Source organism: Saccoglossus kowalevskii, chromosome 2, assembly GCF_978046115.1.
Source record: "Saccoglossus kowalevskii chromosome 2, keSacKowa6.1, whole genome shotgun sequence".
NCBI classification, from domain to species: domain Eukaryota; kingdom Metazoa; phylum Hemichordata; class Enteropneusta; family Harrimaniidae; genus Saccoglossus; species Saccoglossus kowalevskii.
In genome coordinates, this window is record NC_140642.1 from 5,085,816 (window position 1) to 5,110,205 (window position 24,390).

The 24,390-nt window shown below is 33.5% G+C and overlaps 2 protein-coding genes across 6 annotated transcripts in view; one reads left to right on the forward strand and one right to left on the reverse strand.

Annotated features, from left to right (window-relative positions):
* Positions 1-24,390, reverse strand: part of LOC100368394 (cilia- and flagella-associated protein 70-like) — a 71,294-nt gene that overhangs the window by 14,377 nt on the left and 32,527 nt on the right. For 3 of the 4 annotated variants that reach the window (XM_085508251.1, XM_085508250.1, XM_085508242.1), the window contains exons 1-8: positions 11,816-11,930; positions 9,859-9,955; positions 8,237-8,423; positions 7,289-7,470; positions 5,360-5,536; positions 5,069-5,196; positions 1,910-1,964; positions 1,494-1,588 (exon numbers count right to left, since the gene is read on the reverse strand). In XM_085508251.1, coding sequence (XP_085364377.1) covers positions 1,494-1,588; positions 1,910-1,964; positions 5,069-5,196; positions 5,360-5,536; positions 7,289-7,470; positions 8,237-8,423; positions 9,859-9,936 — 902 coding nt within the window. In that variant the 5' untranslated portion in view covers positions 9,937-9,955; positions 11,816-11,930. Of the gene's footprint in view, positions 1-1,493; positions 1,589-1,909; positions 1,965-5,068; positions 5,197-5,359; positions 5,537-7,288; positions 7,471-8,236; positions 8,424-9,858; positions 9,956-11,815; positions 11,931-24,390 lie in introns of those variants that run through there. The other variant, XM_085508245.1, reaches the window with a different exon arrangement.
* Positions 11,940-24,390, forward strand: part of LOC100368545 (D-aminoacyl-tRNA deacylase 1-like) — a 38,007-nt gene continuing 25,556 nt past the window's right edge. Inside the window, exons 1-5 of one of the 2 annotated variants that reach the window (XM_002741399.4) lie at positions 11,940-12,199; positions 16,777-16,867; positions 17,207-17,309; positions 18,912-19,044; positions 21,988-22,094. In XM_002741399.4, the coding sequence (XP_002741445.1) occupies positions 12,157-12,199; positions 16,777-16,867; positions 17,207-17,309; positions 18,912-19,044; positions 21,988-22,094 (477 nt within the window). In that variant the 5' untranslated portion in view covers positions 11,940-12,156. Of the gene's footprint in view, positions 12,200-16,776; positions 16,872-17,206; positions 17,310-18,911; positions 19,045-21,987; positions 22,095-24,390 lie in introns of those variants that run through there. The other variant, XM_085508253.1, reaches the window with a different exon arrangement.

Below are 24,390 nucleotides of genomic sequence, written 5' to 3' on the forward strand. Positions count from 1 at the left end.
ACTAATATAGTGTATAGTCCTAGGTTCATTGAAATGTGATGATGCGTACTCTTTAAAATCCAATGAGTGGTTCTTTAGACATCAGTGCAACAGCAAAAAATTAACTAATTATGCAAATTAAGTAATTAATATGCACAATTATTTACCCCAAAATTAATCAGGTCTCTGCATAGTCCTAGAAGGTCTATGTCACAAGTCTCATTGAAATGTGATGAGATATGAGATATCAGGTGAAAAGCTGAAAATTAATTAATTATGCTAATAAGGTGATTATTATGCACAAATATTTACCCAAAATCTAATTAGGTCTCTGCACAGTCCTCAAGTAACTATGTACCAGGTTTCATTGAAATGTGATGATTCCTACTTGAAATATGAAAAGCTGAAAATTAATTAATTATGCAAATTAGGTAATTAATATGTACTGATATTACCCTAAAAACTATCAGGTCTGTGAAGTGTCATATGACATCTATGTACCAAGTTTTATTGAAATGTTATGATTAGTACTTGAGATAACAGTTGAAAAGCCAAAAATTGATTAATCATTATGCAAATTAGGTACCCAAAACTAATCAAATCTGCGCATTAGTTCAGAGCATCCATGCGCCAAGTTTTATCAAAATCCAATGAGTGGTTCTTCAAATATCAGTGGAACAGTCTTAGAACAGCTTAAAATCAGTTAATTATCATGCAAATTAGGTAATTAATATTCAAGGGTTTTTACCCAAAATTAATCAAATCTGTGCATTAGTTCAGAGTATCCATGTGATAAGTTTCATCAAAATCCAACGAGTGGTTCTTCAGATATCAGTGGAACAGTCATGGAACAGCTAAAAATCAGCTAATTATTATGTAAATTAGGTAATTAATATTCATGGATTTTTACCAAAACCTAATCAACTCTGCGCATTATCCCAGAGCATCTATGTACCAAGTTTCATCGAAATTTGATTAGTGGTTCTTGAGATAAAAAGTGACATACATACATACATACAGACATACATACAGACATACATACATACAGACAGGGTAGCTGCAAAGACTCCCTTTTGTACTTTGCACACGGGAGTCAAAAATGTTTTATTTTTGAGAATCTATTTTGTCCTTATATGTATATATCGAGTATAACTGAATCTCTATGCAAAACTAGGAAAATTTCAATGTTTTAAGAAATTTTTTGAATTACTTGTCTTGAATATGTAACAGTGTATTGCAAACTATTAAAACATAAATACCATTAAAAAAGGTCAGTAACCTATTATGTTTATTTGTGAAACTGTATGTAACATACTCAATATATTAGGCTTTACTGGTAATGATTTTTATAACCAAAATTTCTACCAGTTGGTCTAAAAACTGGCCACATTTTATCAGATAAACAAAAACACATATATGCACACTGTCTTTGCAGCAGAGTTGATGGTTGATTCATGGCTGAAAAGTTCCAAAACTATTAAATGGAAAAATAATTAGTTCAAATCTAATCTAACCTTTGCACAGCATTGGAATCCATATAACACCTCCTCTCCATATTCCAGATGACTCTATTTTTCTCTGATTCAGCTTCCATACGAAAATCTCTTTCCTTTATCAAAAGAAGTAGATAGTAGCTGTGTTATCGCTGGGTCATGACAATTATTATCATGGCATGTTATCACAAAGTTATCATCAGCCACATATAATTTATTATGTATGTTAAAAATATTTCATTATATATAAGTATTCTGCTTTATAATGGTTAAACCCTTATCATTGGTACCAGAATGGTAATTTCTATAAAATCCATACAATCAAGATTTTACAATTTTGTTTGGGAAATCATAATGTGAACAAAAAATGTGAAAAAAAATCTAGTAAGAATGATGTTTGAGTTCCTACAGGGTAGTAAAAAAACCCCCCATCCTACCTCCTTTGTTGCCAGGTCACCATCTTCTTCATCATAGATCATGGACGGGACAAAACTGGAAAACAAGTCAGAATTGATATTTTATTGGTACAAATGTGTGCCAAATACTGGTATACATATTACACATACCACTGTACATACCATGTTACACATACCAGTAACCCTGTACATATCATGTTACACATACCCTGTACATATCATGTTACACATACCACTGCACATATGTTACACATGCCACTGTACATATCGTATTACACATACCCTTGTACATATCGTGTTACACATACCCTGTACATATCATGTTACACATACCCTGTACATGTTACACATACCACTGCACATATGTTACACATGCCACTGTACATATCGTATTACACATACCCTTGTACATATCGTGTTACAGATACCACTGCACATATCATGTTACAAATACCCTGTACATATCATGTTACACATACCCTGTACATATCATGTTACACATACCACTGCACATATGTTACACATGCCACTGTACATATCGTATTACACATACCCTTGTACATATCGTGTTACACATACCCTGTACATATCATGTTACACATACCCTGTACATATCATGTTACACATACCACTGCACATATGTTACACATGCCACTATACATATCGTATTACACATACCCTTGTACATATCGCGTTACACATACCACTGCACATATCATGTTACACATACCCTTGTACATATCGTGTTACACATACCCTGTACATATCATGTTACACATACCCTGTACATATCACGTTACACACACCACTGCACATATGTTACACATGCCACTGTACATATTGTATTACACATACCCTTGTACATATCGTGTTACACATACTTTGTACATATCATGTTACACATACCCTTGTACATATTGTGTTACACATACCTTGTACATATCATGTTACACATACCCTGTACATATCATGTTACACATACCCTGTACATATCACGTTACACACACCACTGCACATATGTTACACATGCCACTGTACATATTGTATTACACATACCCTTGTACATATCGTGTTACACATACTTTGTACATATCATGTTACACATACCCTTGTACATATTGTGTTACACATACCTTGTACATATCATGTTACACATACCCTGTACATATCATGTTACACATACCCTGTACATATCATGTTACACATACCCTGTACATATCATGTTACACATACCACTGCACATATGTTACACATGCCACTATACATATCGTATTACACATATCCTTGTACATATTGTGTTACACACACCCTGTACATATCATGTTACACATACCACTGTAAATATGTTACACATACGACTGTAAATATGTTACACATACCACTGTACACTGCACATATCATGTTACATATACCCTATACATATCATGTTACAAATACCACTGCACATATCATGTTACACATGTCACTGTACATATCGTATTACACATACCCTTGTACATACCATGGTACACATACCACTGCACATATCATGTTACACATACCACTATAAATATCATGTTACACATACCACTGCACATATCATGTTACACATGCCACTGTACATATCGTAATACACATACCCTTGTACATATCATGTCACACATGCCCATGTACACACCATGTTACACATACACAAATACTGGTTGCACAAACAATATTGTTGGTGTATGTATATCACACCAATAAATACTACTGTACAAATATTGCACATACACAAATACTGTGTACATATGCTGTACATACACAAATACTGTGTAAATATGTTGCATATACACAAACACTTTGTACATATGTTGCACATACTGTGTACATATGTTACACATACACAAATACTGTATACATATGTTGCACATACACTAATAATGTGTACATATATTGCACATACACAAATACTGTGCACATACACAGATGTGTACATATGTTGCACATACACAAATAATTTGTACATATGTTGCACATACACAAATACTGTGCACATATGTTGCACATACACAAACACTGTGCACATGTGTTGCACATACACAAATACTGTGCACATGTGTTGCACATACACAAATACTGTTTACATATGCTATACATACACACATACTGTGTACATATGTTGCACATACACAAATACTGTGTACATATGTTGCACATACATAAATACTGTGTACATATGTTGCACATACACAAATACTGTATACATATGCTGCACATACACAAATACTGTGTACATATGTTGCACATACACAAATACTGTGTACATATGCTGTACATACACACATACTGTGTACATATGTTGCACATACACAAATACTGTGTACATATGTAGCACATACACAAATACTGTGTACATATGTTGTACATACACAAATAATGTGTACATATGTTGAACATACACAAATACTGTGTACATATGTAGCACATACACAAATACTGTGTACATATGTTGTACATACACAAATTCTGTGTACATATGTTGAACATACACAAATACTGTATACATATGCTGTACATACACAAATACTGTGTACATGTGCTGTACATACACAAATAATGTGTACATATGTAGCACATACACAAATACTGTGTACATATGTTGAACATACACAAATACTGTGTACATATGTAGCACATACACAAATACTGTGTACATATGTTGTACATACACAAATACTGTGTACATATGTTGTACATACACAAATACTGTGTACATATGTTGAACATACACAAATACTGTATACATATGCTGTACATACACAAATACTGTGTACATGTGCTGTACATACACAAATAATGTGTACATATGCTGTACATACACAAATACCGTGTACTCAAGTATTTGTGTCTATGCAACATGTTATGCAGATAAAACATAGCACAACTATTTCAGCGTTGCCCATATACAAATTCTGAAACAATGAAATAATATATCTTAACATTTTGCATGGAAAATACTGGATACAATTTAGGTCATGTGAATTTAGGTCACTCATGATATGGTGTAGCCATGCTGTATTTTAACAAACAAAGCAAGAAACTCATGAAAATAAGGCCACAGGATCACCACATCACTCGTGAAAATAACTTCCATATTCCACAAATGTCAAGGTGAGGGCATGGCATTCTCTCATATTATCCAATAATTAATAGTGGTACCTGTCTGGAATATAAGTTGCACCACCTTGTGCAGTACCAGGAACACACCATTTCTTTTGTCTGCTTGGCATGTCTTTATCTGTACCTGCTTTGAGCAAACCATTGGTAGCTACAACTGTAGTTTCTCTCTAAACAAAAAAAATCAACAGATTTTTCAGCTTAAGTAAAGAGATATGAGTTGTTTATGAAACAGTGGACGAAGTAATACTGATGTTGGACACCATATTCCCACAAAACAATGAATACCCACAATCCATTTATGTGCCTATGTTTTGCATCATAAATACTTACATCTGCTGTTATTGGAACTGGCAGTGTTACATTATAGATAAAGGCTGGTCCTGTTGGATTCCATGGTTCAGGAACAGAATATGCCGATTCCACAGAGACTGTTAATAAGTTACAATCTTTTAACTGTTCTTCAGTAAGCAATGGTTCATTGACAGACACAACAACATCCATTTCCGCCTACAATGATTCAAACAAATCAGTATAAATAACAGCCATATTACAATTGCATATGACAAACACATAAACATGAATCCCTACTGCATTAGGGCTCAAAATTAAAGAAATTTCTGGCCATCAGTTTTTAAAGATGGTTGGTTCTTGAAGCAATATGTTACAAATAGGACCTTGTATATATGTTCATTATATAAGTTGGTTTTTATTGTAATTGAGGTCATACTAATGATACTGATTTTTACTATAAAATGTCAACTATTTGATTTATTTTAAAACCGAATGATAGCCTTTCACTCTCGCCTGATGCCTAAATGACAGTAACAACTAAATAAATGAACATTTTTGTACATATACATTGAATTATACAAACCCACATGTGAAAGCAAAAATACATGTAGTTTACCACAAAGCTGCCAATCAGACCACTTTAATGGCTGAATAGCACACATTAACATCTTTCTATCACCCATGGCCACACAACTGTTTAAAATTAAATTTGTCTATTGAAGACTTATTTTTAGAAACTCAAACAAAAACTTGTAAAACTTTTAACATTCCCAACGACCACAATAATCATGATGTACCATTCATAATACAATAATTGCTTATCTAAATGACATCAAAGTTTTCATAGAATGTAACATGCAAAGCAATAAGAGAATACCTTCAATGATTGATTGATTCAAAGAAATTGCATGCACAAAAAGCTATAAAATGTGAAAAACTAAAACCTATTATAAGATATAAAGACACTGAATGAGAACTGAAATAATAATTTCCTTGCTGTAACATATGATAACTATCAATGCTATAATAACATATAATACATAATATAAAATTAAAATGCAAGAAACTAAAAAAAAAGAAACATGCATAAAATGTTTAAAATATACACTGCAGAATTTATGATATTAACTGCACATTGTATAATAGCATGCTGGTACATCTGCAAAGCCCTATTGATTTCTATTTGCCTGTATATTTTACCTGAAATGTTATGGATGGCTAGGTACAGATAATTTGAAACAGAGCAAAGACAGAAAAGTTAGTAAAAGTATCACACAGGCAACATTGTAGAAATTTGGTGCTCAAAAATGGTACATATATGAGAAGTTTGACAATCAAGCTGAGTTAATAGTTTATAAAATAGTAAACAGTTGTCATAAAAAAACAGCAAATTATGAGGTCTCTGGATATCATTGAAAAGTGCCGACAGGTTACAAATATCAGTTGTATCAATTTGAAGTGGTACATACTAAAAGTACATTGTAGTTGTAGGACTTTCACAATAACAATGATGTGCTTGTGTTTGTCAGAAGTGAGAATTAAAGGACAGAACTGAAGCAGAATAAATGTATATTTGTTCTCTTATCTAAAAATACCAGTCTGAGAGTGATTTAAATTTATAGAATTCAAAAAATTCCAAATTACCAGAAGTTTCAAATCAAAGTAAAACAATTGACTTCAGTAATAATAATTGAAGAAATAATTTGGAACATCAATAAATGTTCATACATGTAGACTGTAATTCTAAAGAACCTTTTGGAGTAACTGTTTTCCAAACAGAGTTCCCTGAATCTAATTTAAGAATCCAGTCAAATTACATATACCTCAATAAGGAAGTACACATCCACTAAAACTATCAAAACAAAAATGTCTGCACAAACATAAAATACTAGTAAACATGAAAATCAGAATTTCGATCAGTACTAGGGAAGGTCAATGTTTATAGAGTTAAATTATAATAAATAATACCTTTGCTTGGTCAGGTGGAGCATTTTCCAATGGTGATCCTGTTAGTGGATGTACAACTAAAGTACACTTGTATTTGGTTTCACCTCTCAACAATGGTAACAAATCAACAGTGCTCTGTCCAAGTGCAACTGTTTTCTCTTCTTTCTGTTTTTTCTCTTTTGGGAGAACTTCTATCACAGAAACTGCAGCAGAGATGATAAAATGGTCTTGGGGTTAACAGTGTGTTGGTTCATGACACATACAAAAATGTATCTTTATTGAAAATATTAATAATAATATGATGAAAAAGACAATGGGAATAATATGAAAAGATGTATAATAATAAGGTTATTATGAAGATAACTCAAAGTATGCATGAAGACAGTACAGCTAGAGTATTGACCGACGGGCACCGGAAATCGATGCGACGGCGTACTGTCTGAGTGAGTACTTTTAGGTATCCTCATAATAACCTTATTATACATCTTTTCCTTCTAAGGATACATCATGGAAATGCCAAAATCCAAAAAGTTTGGAAAAGAATCAGTGAACTTCTTTGTGTGGAGGCCAGTCAAGCCCTTGTGGCAGCCATGTTTGTTTTCATTATTTGAGGACGCTTACACGCGTAATCATTCTATATTTGGAATTCGCATTTCCTTATATGGTAGGATGAAATACTCTGTAAAATACCGTAAAATTACGGCACGCTGTAACCTATGGCGTTACGATGACAGATGTATAATAATAGAAATTATTTTGGTATAAAAATTTTACCTCACAACTAAACAGTACACACATGTATAAAGCATGGCATAATACAATTAAACATAACAAATAAGAAATATCCTAGTTGACAGTGTGTGTAAAAGATAAAACACTCTAGGAATACAGGTCTAACACAGCTGTTAAAATGAACTCAAGTACAGGAAGAGTTTATAAGTGATACCTTATGAGTAATGGTGTACTTACCAAGCACTGGTTTATAGGATATTTCATCCAATGTCAATGGATCATCAAAGGTGCATTCAAATCTGGCATTATAATTGTATTCAGCTGCTATGTCTGCAGAAGATTCCACCTTTGGCGATTCACCTAAACTTTGGTTATTGTATTCAACACGTACCAAGGAATTCAGGGTCTCTCCTTTTGAGCCTCTCTGGCAAGAAAATCAAAGTTGAGAAACTCATTTTGCAGCTGTCATATGAAGAACATAAATGCACAGTCCATGTTGTGTATTTAAAGACCATAAGCATATGTTCTGTTTATGTTATAAAGTGAATATATAAAATATACAAACAATTATCATTGTTTTAACTATATTTGCTTTAACTGAAGTAATTACATTTTTGTGACTACTGTGCATATAAGACCAATCTGATTAAAATATGATGTAGTGTACGGGCTTGAATTATTTTGGCTATAAACTTATATTAATTTTATTTTGTATTACTTTTGTTATTAATTTTTTTTTATTTTATTATTTTACTTTGATTTTGGTTTTGTGATTTTGCATCCAAAAACACCGCTGCTCAACAGCTGTCCCGCTCTATAAAACCGATCCCCTATTTGCCTAGTTACGTTTAGTTTTAGTTTTAGTTTTTTTCTATCTCCATTTACAATTCCCCCGTTGACACCTCGCCAGGTATTTACACTTCCCATTTTCACCGCCCCTTTGAACGACCGCTATAGTTATCCGCCACGGTGTCTACTCCCCAGTAGCACCGCCGACCATATACCGACGCCCTCTACGCCACGGTAAATGATAAGCGCCCCAAATTTTAACATACTGGCTCACCCCCCCTTCGTTGTTAACGCCGCCGCCGTTCACAATAACAACAATGTCGTCTCACACCTCCTCCCCCTCCCCCGCCAGTCCCTGTTATTTCCATCGATATATTTCACACCATTCCTACGAAGATTCCCAACAGACTTTTCCGAGGATCCTCCGAAATAATCGACGCTCCCCTAAAAAATCATGTTCCATTAGTATGTTTAAGTGACAACTCGCATTTATTCGAGCCTGATAAATCACGAGCCACTTCTCGTTGACAGTTCCCTTACACTGGGTGTATAGGTGATTACTCTCTTTTTAAACAATCAAGAGTTAAGTTAAAATTTCCCTTCTCGCTACCTTAATAATGTACTGTATAAATGCTGTCTGTATTAAACATAAAATGGAAATAAAAGGAAGTCAAAATATGTACCATACTGTTTATAAATACTTATAGATGTTGTAGAGTTTTTTTGGCACAGTTCATATATACCGCTAGTTATTTTAATCATAGTCACCAATAAATAAACAGGTAATATTGAAACATCAACAATTGCCAGTAATATAGCTGTCACTCAATGGAGGTCTTAGATAATACAGGATTACAACACAGGGATTCCTAGCTGATTGTAAAACCAAATGCACTGCCACATTTTCACTAAAATCTCACTAGGGTCCCAGGTCCATAGAAATACAAAATACATGTATGATGAATCTTATTGGTACCAGGGACCATCCATTGTACATACATGTATGTGCAGTTTTGATCACAGTGTCTCTTTAATAAAAGGAATTGGTAATGTGTTGAAACGTAACTTACTAAGTTTCTTGCTCTGAGAACAGTTATGTTGACATGTTCTGGTGGTCTTATTTTGGGACCATCTTCTTCTGACGCCATTCTAAACAAGAATCAATACCTACAACAGAATTACAATGATGTGATTAGTCTTCTCAACTACATGTACATGTATGGTACATTGTACATGTATTATTAATATACCACATTCATCACTGCTAATCAGAATTATGAATATACTTCTATTTTACCATTTACTTGTAAATTTATCCCACACAATTTTTTAAATTAACCAATAAGTTTTTGAATCTAATCAGAAATTCAAAATAGATGATTGAAACTGAATTTCCTCTTGAATAACCACACAATTGTTCAAATACATGTAGATGCCAATGTGTTGCTATAACCAGAAAAACATTGACGACTCCATAAATGAAATATTTTTAACTAATCACGAGGAATAATCTGATGGCACAAGCAGTCTCACGGAGTACCGGTAGCTCGGAATAGTCAGAATAGCTCCGCTGTCTTAGTAGTGTGTCTTCCTCAAAAAAAGGTTGATAATGTTCTGTACAATGAGATATTAACTATTTGCCATGGTTATTATTGTTCCCACAATGTTCTTGCCATATCACAACCATTTAGTTCGTTTTTGCCATGAGAATTACTATTGTTATTATTACTATTATTATGAGAATTACAAATTTGAACCCATAGTACAATGTACCTACATGTACATACAAAGTGTCAAACAACTGAGATACATGTAGTAGTTTTCAAGAAGAAGTCAAAAATAGCATTTTTTATGTAAAAAAGAAATTCTAGTTCAAAATCAGATCATTTGATTTTAACAGCAGATGCTTGATTTTGTACAATCTCACAGTGAAAGGGAATTTCACTATTAAAAGTGCACAAATTGATAAAGACTGTGGATAAATTGAGTACATGTATTATGGTAATGACTATAACTTGCCAGTAAATGCAAACTAGGATCTCTTTAAAACTGGTTGCCATTCTAATATTGTATTTGGTTGAGCCTCATCACACACACATATATTGAACTTAGAACAGTTTTTGGGGTATTTGAAACTAAAATTACCATCCAACTGAAGAAGCCAATAAGCAACGTCCTTACAGTTGAAAGATTTCAGTTTCAAATACTCCTGTTTTTTGTGTAATGAGGTGCCATAGGCAAAAGATTTTTCCATCAAAAATGCAAAATGAGTTTGAAGTCCGTTAGTGATTGGCTTAAGCGTTTATAATACCCGAATGGATTGTTTGGCTGTGTAGGTTTGGTATTTTTTTCTTGATTTGTGGGAATCAGAAAAACATTCTAAACTTGTCTCTTATAGATTCCAGCCGTATTCAAGATGGTACCCCCCCCAATAGTGTGAATATCAGTAAATTTATTGAACTTGTACGCCAGCTGACTTACTGTTAGTATGTCACAACCAATTGTAGTGCAATAGGGGGATACCAACATGGCCGCCAATATCTAGGCAACAGCGTTCAATTTTACCGAACAAGCACATGGTACATGTACATGTATATAGGCAACTAAAATGATATCAGTAACTTACAGAATAGTGAAATTTTATGATCGTCAGTTTGGTACAGTTGTAAGTCCAGTGAATCACAGACAATAAATTTGATTGATCGTGATGCCAAAGTCGTGCGTCCGTGAATGCAATGCAATGAAACATTGTCTTTTCCTTCTAATGGGAAAGACTGGCTTTGATAATTAACTCAATTAAATTTACAAGAAAACTAGTTGCCACTTCAGGTTTTTGATCGTTGTACACACTTAGGATTGTGAAAAAAAACTAACTAGTATGAGATGTAAACAATAATCTGTCCGCGGCCATTTTGTCGGAGTTGAGGGCGACAGTTTGTGTTCAGCTCGAGTAAACATTTGAAACAATTATTCATTTAGATAGCCTTGTTACATTGCATCATATAGTCAGAAATAAGGCAAACTTACCCTTATGAACACAATTTTGGTGTACTTGATCGAATATTTGGCCGCTGTAAGTGTTGTGAGCTTGGCGACAGACTAAACCCGCTTTCCCCAAGTTGCCATAGAAATAGCAAACCACGCATGAGCAGTGACCTAACGTTGACCCAATTGAGTAATAACCCATGTGTGCCCAGAACAGTTCGAATGGAGCGAGGAAGTGAGATTATTGACCGCATTTAATTCAGTTTAGGCCGATTTGGAATAATTTAACCAATTTCAGTGTGCTATTAGATACATACGATATTATAGAATCGCGATCGTTGTTTATTAATTCGTACGGAAGTATCAGCAATCAACGATTGAAAATGAGAGCAATTGTTCAACGAGTGATGAAGGCAAGTGTCACCGGTGAGTACATAGAATCTTTTTTTCTATCTGTATCACAAATATTTGTATATTTGAGTCATTTCTTTCACAGTATTTCACAAATGCAACTCCACTACCATAATACACAAACATAAATAAATAAACAAATAAATAAATAAAAAACAGATTTGTGTTTATAGCGCCACCAAGTGGCGAATTTGGGCACACCCAACTTTCAAACCAGTGATACTACCGGGGTAGTATTATTTAATAAGGTGATCATGTTAGCGTTATGTAAGTATACTTATACTGATAGTGTATATAAGGTGATCGTGTTAGCGTTATGTAAGTATACTTATACTGATAGTGTATTGATCAGTAATCTTTGATCTTAATTACAGTGACTGTTAATTTGACTTGTGGATGACTGGAGTAACAAAATAATCTTAGCGTTATCCAATCAGTTTCATGCTTACAGAATAACGATATTCATAGGTAGTTGAAATGAGACATATATATTTCTTGTACATAATAAATAATAACTGTTATGCCTCCTTGTAAAAAATTCTATATTGGGAGCACATTATAAAATGTGAAAATTAAAAATATTAAATCCATAAATAATAACAGTTTGATAGTCACTCTGTTGTATATAAATTGTCAGCTAAATTTATAATGTTAGTATCTCTACTTGAAAGTAAATATGTGAATAGACTTTAATCTTTGATGAAATTTTGATTGTACTAATTTTTTTTTGACTATTACTTAAAATCTGTTTTGCATAAGTTCTGTTTACTTTTTCCATTTTAAATAATTTCCTTTCATAAATTCACATATTTACTTTCTAATAGCCCCATCACATCATAACGTTTTGATCAGCGTTCTCTGAACGTTCCAATCGTCCAATTTCCAAGCGTTCTGGAACGAGGACACATCCAGCGTTCGATTAACGAGTGCCTAACGTATGACTAGCGTGTTCCTAACGCACAAGGAGCGTGTAATGAGCGACTAAGTAAGATACCCCTGGAAATCATTTACGTGTGCTAACGTGTCACTAGCGCGCGACGAACGACTTTTAAACGTTAAGTGAGCGTGTTGAGCGTGTATCTAACGTTAGGTCGTTAATTTGACGTTAGTCGCACGCTTTATGTGCGCTAGGGGTACTCAGCGGTCGTTGACAGGTCGCTACTGAGTTGTTCACTGCAAAGCGAGCGATTGGTAACAACTAAGTAACGCTAGAGCAACGACTGACTAACGATTGTCAAACGCGTCGAACGTTAGCAAAGCGATCGCCAGAACGTCACAGTGTGACGGGGCCTTAAAGAGATTTTTGATATGTTATTGATTTGACTTTTTTTTTCTACTAAGATTTTTCTTGAATGAAATTTAGTGAGTTTTCTTGTAAAATTGATTATATTTCATTTACCATTTGTATTTTATATTATTGGGTAGATGTCATTCTAGTAAGTCTGATTTGTTCATTTATGGGCAGCCAGTATTTAATTGCTGGTAATGCTCAGAGAAAAAGTGGGTATTTACCCACCTCTGCTTTTGATGCCATGTTATTTATTCACTTGCAGAATTAATTTTGTCTGTTGTTTTGTCCAAATTAATATTGTCATTATTATCAGTGCCCATATTTCTTATCCATTCAGTAACTTGTGTTTGATATAAATGTTAAATATATTTCCAAATGTAACCTTATTCATAATGTGAATTGATTTGACTGCTTTACTTTAGGTGTTAAATACTTAAGCAATAACCCCCGCCAAAGGCGGGTATACCACGAGATATTGCACAATTCACGACATATATGCACAAGCCGCAGGCGAGTGCATATATGGAGTGAATTGTGCAATACCAAGTGGTATACCCAACTTCGGCGGGGGCTATTGCTATTATATTATACCAGTATATTGACAATTTGATAAAACTAGTAAAAAAAGAGTTTACTTCCATCTACTAAAAGATCATGAGTATGGCCCTTGAACATGAATATTTATAAGAATAGTATGTACATGTAGTTGTACGCTGAATGCATACAAAAATTACATGCGCAACACAGTTCAAATTGAATACAAACTAATTTTTATTCCACATGAAAATGAAACATATCCACGTTGAATAGAGCAGCGTAAACACACAAATTAGCATAACAAACGATGACCTTTCTGACCTTTTACTGACGCACAACGCGATTTGAAATACAGGGTCGTGTACAGTTTGGATCATTTAAACAGCGGATTTTCCACATTTTCATTCCGGTTTTTGTACAATTTGGACCGTAATTTGCCCATTGAAAGTACAGTTGTGAAATAAACCAGTTTTGTGACTCATCATACTACTTGTAACTGGATATTTGTGGATTTTCGCATCGTTTTTGTGACACGTACATGATATGCCTTGTCTCAACTCCGGCCGAAAGACTTTGCACGCCGTCGCTCTAATACAGTGGTTGGTGAACACTCGTCACAAATCTGTAGCTTTCGAAATTACCTTCATCATCTTCTGTAATTTATTTACCCATAGTAGAGAATTACAATACCATATATCGTCGTCGAATCCTGCGTTGTCCCGTGTTTTTTGAAACAGATGGCAATTACCCGGGTGCACTGCAATTTTGTCAGCTGCCGCTATCGGACGCCGGTTGTTATTGGTGGCATACATTTTTGCCTGTGACTCATAGTTTTTTGCATTTTTATGTCATTAAATCCCTCAATTATATCTTGTACTTAAAGATCATGTTTTCTTTGTTGGAAGTTCGCAATCCATCTCAAAGTAACAACACTGAGAACATAGCGTTCTGGCATTCGTGTAGGCACCTCACGGTGTTGAGGGACGGTGGTTTAGGTTTGTGTGGCGAACGACAATCACCCAACGACCGATGCTCACAACTTGGATCCCACCATTAACAAAAAGCAATATTACTTTTCAGATGTTTTTAATTCAGTATTTTTTTCAATATTCTTCCAAAATTCAACCACTATATTTCCCTAAAAATCAAATAATACCGGTTTTATGTATTTCCGTATTAAACCTGTAGTCAATTCATGTTCCAGGGCCACTTGGTTTAGCCGTGCATTATCAGCCAATATACCATGGATTGCATATGCAAATTTTGTGTTTGGACCAATCAAATCAATGGATTAACACCATCAATATACTGGTATAATATAATACTATATAAACTATACTACCGTATTACCCCGGGCACGCGCCCAGGGGCCTGAACATACAAAATCGGGAAAAATTGGGGGTGGGCGCTTACCCGAGGACCACCCCAAAAAAGATTTTAAAAAGTTGTTTTTGTGATCGTATGATAAGGTCAAATAAAGGAATGTAACGTACACTTTGTACACGAACTTATTTCTTGATTTATGCGAGGTTTCAATAAACGTGAGCACTCGGTCAAGAACTGTGGGAACACTAAGACACAGGGTCGAATTTCAAAAATAAAACTTGTTTAATGTCAGCGAATGAAGTTGTATTACTCACTGAAATTGGCTACAAAGTATGGTAAGTATTGTAATCAATGCACAGTTACTTTTTTAGTACCGGTAACCGTGATCAGTGCAAGATGGCGATGACCCCATTAGCATAATTTTGTTCACGCATGTATTGATACATCGCATCGTAATTACTGAAGAATAGCAGACAGGGTTATGAAACAAATAAACCTTTTATTACTGATGTGAAATGTTTACAAACTATTGTGAATACATATAAACATATCCAAATGGCGATACATAAAAAACAGACTGAAAATAAACTCTGGTGGACCTCATTAACATGATTTATTCACGCACCCACACACGTGACAAAATTACAAAAATAACGATGATGCAACAAGTTCCCATCGTCGGCATGCCTCATTATGGTTATCGTAATGGACTTGAGGTCGGCAAAATGTTATGTTTTTTCTTCAACGACAGAAAAATAATCCACATGCTGTGATGAAGGATGGAAAGAAAGTAGCAAGTTTTCAACGTGATGTCTCAAAAGTGCTAGCTCCCGTTATGAATTCACAGTTGGCGAAATGCTACGTTTTGAAACCAAAGCTAAGTGTTTCAAACCCCCGGTTCAAACCACTCACCAAGGTATGGATCGTTGCAATATTGCAATATTGGATTCATCGTGAATGAAGAGAAAGCAGAACGTGTGTGCCACATGCTGCGTGGTTCATCTTACGTCGTTAAGTTCCAATGAGTTTTTACGTAAAAACACAAACAAAACGGCCCTTTTCAGGGCCACCACACACTCCAAAAGGAGAACTACCGTAACAAACACACTATTTAAATAAATTGAACGCGTTCGTTTTTGACTAATAAAACTTTATTGTTGACCCCGTTCTTGGCTAAAAATCACCCTGGGCGTTTAACCGAGGATGTCCCCAACATGTAACTTTTGTGAAAACAGGGGGGTGGGCGCTTGCCCAGGAAGGGGCGCGTGCCCAGGGTAATACGGTACTACTACTATATAAATACTACTGTTAAATATTTGCACCATACAAACCATGCTGATATTGGGTGTGATATTTGGGGCATATCAAAAATATCACATGGCATGATACAATAATATTTGTATTTGTATCTCCTACTATTTTCTGATTTATCATTTAGTTGGTGATGATTTGGTGAGTTCAATTGGCAGAGGGTTATGTGTACTGGTGGGAATCTCTAAAGATGACACAAAGAAGGAAATAGAGTTCATGTAAGGATCTTAAGTAAATACTTGCCAGGTTACCCGCTATACTTTAATAGTTGTTATTGTGTGACCAGTTGTCATGGATATGCTGTTGTTCATATTTTTTTTAATTATTTTTGTATCCATCTAGGCTTGTCTACAAAAGCTAAGAAAGTTTTCAAAATATTTATGAAATATAAACAATTCTTCTGTGACTTGCATGTAAAAACCTGCTACTATTTCTATTCTTTTAATCATTTTTTTATTCAGTGAAATTTGTGTTATGATTTTTTTTCTGATTGCCATGTTTCTGATTCTATTTTCAACCTAATAATTGTTTTATTTTACATGTACCTCTACTTTCAGGGTGAGAAAGATATTAAACTTACGGATATTTGATGGTGATGACCAGAAAAGGTGGATGAAAAGTGTGAAAGATAAAAATTATGAAATATTATGCATTAGTCAGGTAAATCTCAGTGATTTATGTCTTAAGGTAGTGGGAGGGGGAAAGGAGACTAATAATTTAATTGTGATTAGGATTTTCCTTTCCAGTTACTATGCATGCAGCTATGGCAATATATATTTTTAGAAAGCTGAGATATATGTATAAATATTTGCTCAGGGGTTAAGTTACGGATATTCTTGTGAATCTCCAAAAAATAGGGTTTTTATGCAGGATTGGCAGTTTCTTGTTTGTTCTTTCTATGAGTTTGATTGTTTCTTAGAATTTTTATGTGACTCTTAGTTCTGGAGATATAGTCTGTGAACTTTATGGACTAAGTTTCATGAATGTATTCATGATCTTATTAGAACTCAAAAGTCAGCGGCTTGCTGGAAAGTCTCAGACATCATTTTTAGACCATTTCGCATTGAATAGATGGTGTAATTTGTGCATTGTTAGCAGACATGGTTGGCCATCTTACAAGACAGGTAAATGTTCTATAGGACATGGTTTCCATCTTATAAGACAGGTCAATTTTCTATAGGGCATAGGTGGCCATCTTAAAAGACAGATAAATTTTCTATAGGGCATGGTTGGCCATCTTAATAATAATAATTTTTGTATATTCACAAAAACTGGTAAATTAAGTAACTTCTAACCAATAAAATCTGTTATTAGTCCATGTGAACTCATTGTTTCGCTTAATCCATGTGAACTCATTGTTTCACTTAATCCATGTGAACTCATTGTTTCACTTAATCCATGTGAACTCATTGTTTCACTTAATTCATGTGAACACATTGTTTCACTAATAATCCATATAAACTCATTGTTTTCACTTAATCCATGTGAACTCTTTGTTTTACTTAATCCATGTGAACTCATTGTTTCACTAATCCATATAAACTCATTGTTTCACTTAATCTATGTGAACTCATTGTTTCACTTAATCCATGTGAACTCATTGTTTTACTTAATCCATGTAAACTTATTGTTTCACTTAATCCATGTGAACTCATTGTTTTACTTAATCCATGTGAACTCATTGTTTTACTTAATCCGTGTGAACTCATTGTTTCACTAATAATCCATATAAACTCATTGTTCCACTTAATCCATGTGAACTCGTTATTTTACTTAATCCATGTGAATTCATGTTTGACCTCAATCCATGTGAACTCATTGTTTCACTAATAATCCATGTGAACTCATTGTTTCACTTAATCCATGTGAACTCATTGTTTCACTTAATCCATATAAACTCATTGTTTCACTTAATCCATATAAACTCATTGTTTCACTTAATCCATATAAACTCATTGTTTCACTTAATCCATATAAACTCAGTAAATATCAAATTTTAAGATAGTGATGCTTTCACAGTATTTTCTATAAGAGCTGTATGGGATTTTGATCTGTTGGACATTCATTGTTATCTTAACAGACTTTAATTGGTTTCGTACTTGGTATTATTATTTGATACAAGTTTTCCAAATATGCATCAGATAAAGACCTGTAGACACAGTGACAGTGAACTACAGTATTTATACTGACAACGCCCTCATATATCACAATTATAATATTATGAGAGAAAGCTTTCAATAGTTTAAATATTTTTCATTGCAGTTTACACTTTGTTGTACATTGAAAGGCAACAAACCTGACTATCACCTTGCTATGGGAGCAGACAATTCACAACAATTTTATGAAGAATTTTTAGCAGCTTTAAGAAAAGCCTACAAACCAGAACTCATTAAAGGTAGGCTGATAGAATCCATCATCATTTTTTTAAACAGCTCCCCCCCGCTCCATTAGATATTTTCCCCAGAGAGTCCCTGCTTGTTCTTATTCAAAGAACAAACAACACTTTCATTAGAGTAACATTTCATTTTTTTAACTGAGTGACCATAATTAATGCAAGTTCACAACAACTTCCAAGTCATGTGACTGTATGACTGCATTTAACAAGAGAAAAGATAATTTTCATGGGAAATGATGTAAATAGCAACTATGCCATAATTTGCAATCATGTGATCAACTTGCCAATTTCCTCTCAGTTCTCTGTTTGGCATGCCAAATTCTGCAATGAACACATTTCACATAAATAAACATTGAGTGTAAAGCTAAAAATAAAATGATGGACATCTGAAGCCAGTGGGAAATTATGTTACAATTATTATAATGTTATATTATAATCATTGGAGAAAGATAATATTTTGTAATATTGGTTGAATGTCAACAATAAAAAAGTATAAAAACATGAACATTACAACATTTACCTCTCAGATCTCATATTTGAGAGGTTGACATCAATTCAAGGGTGAGGTGGTATGAGAGAGGACAGTGAAAGAGTAGCTGTGCAAGTACTTGTTTCCTTACATTAATTCTGCTTGCTATTTTGGGCATGATTGTATTAATGAATGAATTTCCTGTACTTTGTTTTATTTTGTTTACATTGACTTATTTTCATAAACCCCAACTGTGTAATATTATTTCTGCAGATTTTCTCCCAGTCTTTTAACCCCCTCCCATTTGAGGTTCTCAAATATTTACCCTTTTATTATATATTTATAAATTGCTAGCTTTAATTTAAATACATTCTTATGTATATTAGGTTGAGGTATAAAATCAATATGTCCCATGCATTTAGAATCTGATTTACAAATTAACTGGCAGTCATTTTCTTGATTGCTTGTATTGCCAGCTATATCTCATTAATACTCATTTACTGGGAGGCAATCAAATCACAATAAATGCACTCTTCAGTATACTTACAATTATATGACTTAATTACTATTATAGTAAAGTGTGCAGACACACCCCTTTGTTCATGTAATTGATGAATGAGTCAGGTTTGTTGATTTGGTGGGTTTATGAATATGGTGAGGAGTTTTACTTGTACGTCTGCAGATATTTTCAGGTTTTATTACCTCCCTGGGCAGCACAATGATACTGCTGGAAATATGCAATATCTTATGTATAAATATAATTTGTTGAATTTCCCACTAACAATTTGCACACTTTCTATATTTTGGTGTATTTCTGATCAAATGGTCATAATTTCCCATTCTTAATTAAAATATTATGTTTAAATATTTTTGTTATTCACAATGTGTTAAACATTGAATAGCATTCATGGAAGTATTCAAAACTCTTTGAAATGTGAAAATATGATTAGAATAGAATAGAATAGAATAGAATAGAATAGAATAGAATAGATTTATTCCACCAGAAAAAAGAGACAATTGTACAGGGAACTTTATCTGAATGAATAATAATAATATATATATTATTCCTGGTGGGGACCAGAGAGGTAGTTCTAGCAGAACTAATCTAGTCCCTGGCCCCAAAACCATACTCAACTGTTAAAATATACGTTGTTGTGAATAGTGATACACAAAAAAAATTATATTGTTAAGTTATAAATAAATAAATAAATACATAATTAAGTAAGTAAAGAGACTACAAACTCTCATAATCAATAATAATGAAGAAAACAAAAATAGACAATACTAATACATATACTACAATAATGCATGTATTTATACATTAGTTAAAAGATATTTTTTTAATGCCGTTTTGAACGAGTTTCGTAAAGTTAATATTTTTAACGAAGTTGGGAGCTCATTCCAATGTTTTACAAGAGAAAATGTCAGACTTTTCTTAGTTGAACTTAAATTAATTTGTGGTGTGGCAAGTTTCTCAGAGGTTACTGATCGTGTATGGTATGGATGTGATATTGATAAGGCGTAATGATCCAGAGAGTGTGCATGGCGGCCATTTTTCAAATCGTATGCAAATAAACATGTATTGTACTTACATAATTTATACACATCAAGAATGCCAAGTTGCAGGAAAAGTGGTGTGGTACTTGCTCGAAAATGAGAGAAAGAAATTAATCTGACAAACTTTTTTTGTAATTTAAAAATTGGATCAATATATGTGCTAAAAGTGTGTCCCCATATTTCTATACAATAAGCAATGTGTGGGAGAATCAACGAGTTGTAAAGTAATATCATAATGGATTTTGGTAAATAATGCCTCAACTATGAGATTATCCCAATTGTTTTACTGATTTTTTTAACAATGTTATCGATATGGGGTCTCCAACAAAGTGTTGAGTCAAGCGTGACACCTAAATAAACAGCTGACGACACCATTCTTAATGACAAATCATCAATTGATAATACGCCCTCAATAGTTGTTTTTCTTTGAGCTGTCTGAAAAATCATGAAATTTGTTTTGTCAATGTTTATAGTTAATTTATTTGATTTACACCAGGTAGCAACTTTATTTAATTCAATATTAAGTGTGTGAAGGTTTACAGAACGGTCTTTTACGGAATAAAATAGACTGGTGTCATCAGCAAATAGTCTGAATGAAAAAAGGGGGGATGATCGAGAAATGTCATTATTTCTGACTAATGTCTTAGTATAATCATCAGTGCTAAGCAAATAACTTAGTAGTCATATGTGAGTGGTATCCATGGCAACATTGCTACCACAGATTAATGTTGGTCATATGATTTATTCTGTAAGAAACCTGAGGATTAATAGAGTTAAAGTGATATTAGTGAAATTCAAAGCACGCCTGCTAAATATCACAGTTAAGAATAAGGTTGATTGGATTAATTGAGATAATAGATTAGATTAATAAACACTGTGTACCTGCTGAGTAATACAATCTTTTCTATTTTATTTAGATGGAGAGTTTGGTGCATATATGCAAGTAAATATTCAAAATGATGGTCCGGTCACAATTCCTATTGATAGTCCACCACCAAAAGAATCACCAGACAAACCCAGAACTGTAAGTTTAGAATCTCTATGTATCATTACGAATTACGTAGTGAATGGTGTGTTCAACGACTTTTAAAATACTATATATTCATCCCTTTTTCACTATAACCAGTGTCTGGATTACTTTTGGAAATTCCATCACGTTTCGAAAAGCTTCAATTTTCACAACTTTTGAATATTTATTCATACTTTTAGGTTAGTGAGGAGGTTATAATAATTTTTCATTTCACTTTAACTCTGTTTTTTTTCACCCCTCAGACCCCTTTAAAAAGTCACTTCTGGCCATTGTATTGGCCACTATTTTTTTAATGGCCAGAATATTAACCAAAACCTTTTTAATGGTCAAAATATATATAATGAACACTATTTTTTATACTGGTCAGATTAATATAATAATAATATTTTCTCATTGTCTCTGTCATGGATGTAAATTTGACTGTTTTGATAAATTTAAAATACCACAGTCAGGCCATGTTTGGATCCTATGCATCCTATATGCTGACTGTATGATGCTTTAATTTCATTTACCGTAATGTCACTCAGTTTCAAGCCAGGTTTCATGACAACCAGGTTTCATATTCAAAATCTGATTTAAAATGGCAATTTTTTTTTTTTCGTCCCTACCCTGTTCTCTAGATTAACATTTCTGTTTCAAACACTTATTTTAAGGTTTAATGTTCATAACATCATATGATTTCACAGGCAATAACAGTTATTGACTCTCATTTACATTGACGTTTTTCAAATCTAATGATCTAAATGACCTACTTCTCCATAAATATTGGCTTGCATAATTAAATCAACATACTCCAGTAACATTGTGACAAATGAACACTAGAATTAAAAATAAATGAACTGATCAAAATAAAAAGTTGACTACTGGTTGTATAGCAAGCTATACTTATTGATCTGTCCACATGGCAATTTCAAAACTGATGCAGATACAAGCAATACATATGTCATTTGCTATGCAGAGATAGATTACAATTTTATATAGCATATAAATTGTTATACTTATGATAGTGATTATAGTCTTACTGAATTGGCATAGGCTGCAACATAGTCACATAATTATTCTTTGGACTTCATTTTAAATGAATCAGTTGAACATGTTATACTGCCCCCTGGTGTTCAATGTGTACATGTACCTCTCCAGGGAGCCTCATCTGACCTTTGCACAGATTAACATATGCCTTTGCTGCAGTAGTGTATTGCATTTATCTGTGTATTTCAATTACATGTAAGATGTTAATCTTTGTTAAAACACAATAGCATAATGGTACACCTGAGTATTTGTAGTGTACGTGTCTCAGGTGGGAATTACTGAGCTGACATGTTGAATTACATTTACTATGCACTTCAAGTATACTCATAATGAAGAAACCACTGCTGACAACAAGCTTGTTTTTTTTATACCTCACTGCTCACTGTATGTCATGGTTCCCCTCAGGCATTTCACATTTATAGACCATGCAAAGAATGTTGTTATTTGCAACATCAATTGGAATGATTTGCTGCTGTTAAGTTCACAGGCTCAAATTAATGTTGTAATTCTCAATCATAAACTGAAATTTTTCTTGCTAGAAAATATTCATCTTTTGATGATTTAACATCACTGACCATGAGGACAAAGATTTGAAGGTCACTTTGACTTCCTTCTCTTAAAATGTGGCTCCCCAATCCCCAGATTGAATCAATGCATCATGGGTAATTTGAATGGGCCCACCCATCATTTGCTATGCATACACGTTATCAGATTTGTTAATTATATGTTCTAACATCTCAAGTACGTCATTGTTTTTGTAATATGGTTTTTCAAATTTTATCTGTAAAATCAGTGTTTATCTTCTGATATCTGTACTATACAAAATGTATCATTGATTTTGCAAGTACTCAGCTATCAGGTATTTTAGGATCTAATAAACAACAACAACATGTTCAAAACAATATATATAACAATAAACACAAACAATATCCAAGAACACATAACAAATGATTGACATGCAGTTCAACTCTGATTTTATTGAAGCACATAACTCGAATAACAGGTGGGTTTGACATAACACATACCAATACACGAGATGTAATTTTAAGGTTAAGCTTAGCTTAGTATGCACATAATAACACCGTCTCACTGTGGATGTGGATGACATTTACACATAGCACCTTAATATGTGAAACTCAAATATAATTGAAATTCCAATTTTGAATAATTAGTTTCTAAATTTAGTTTTTTATACAAATTAATTGATTTATTTTTTCAGTGATGAAGAGAAATTATACACAAGCCATTGTTTATTTGGTAA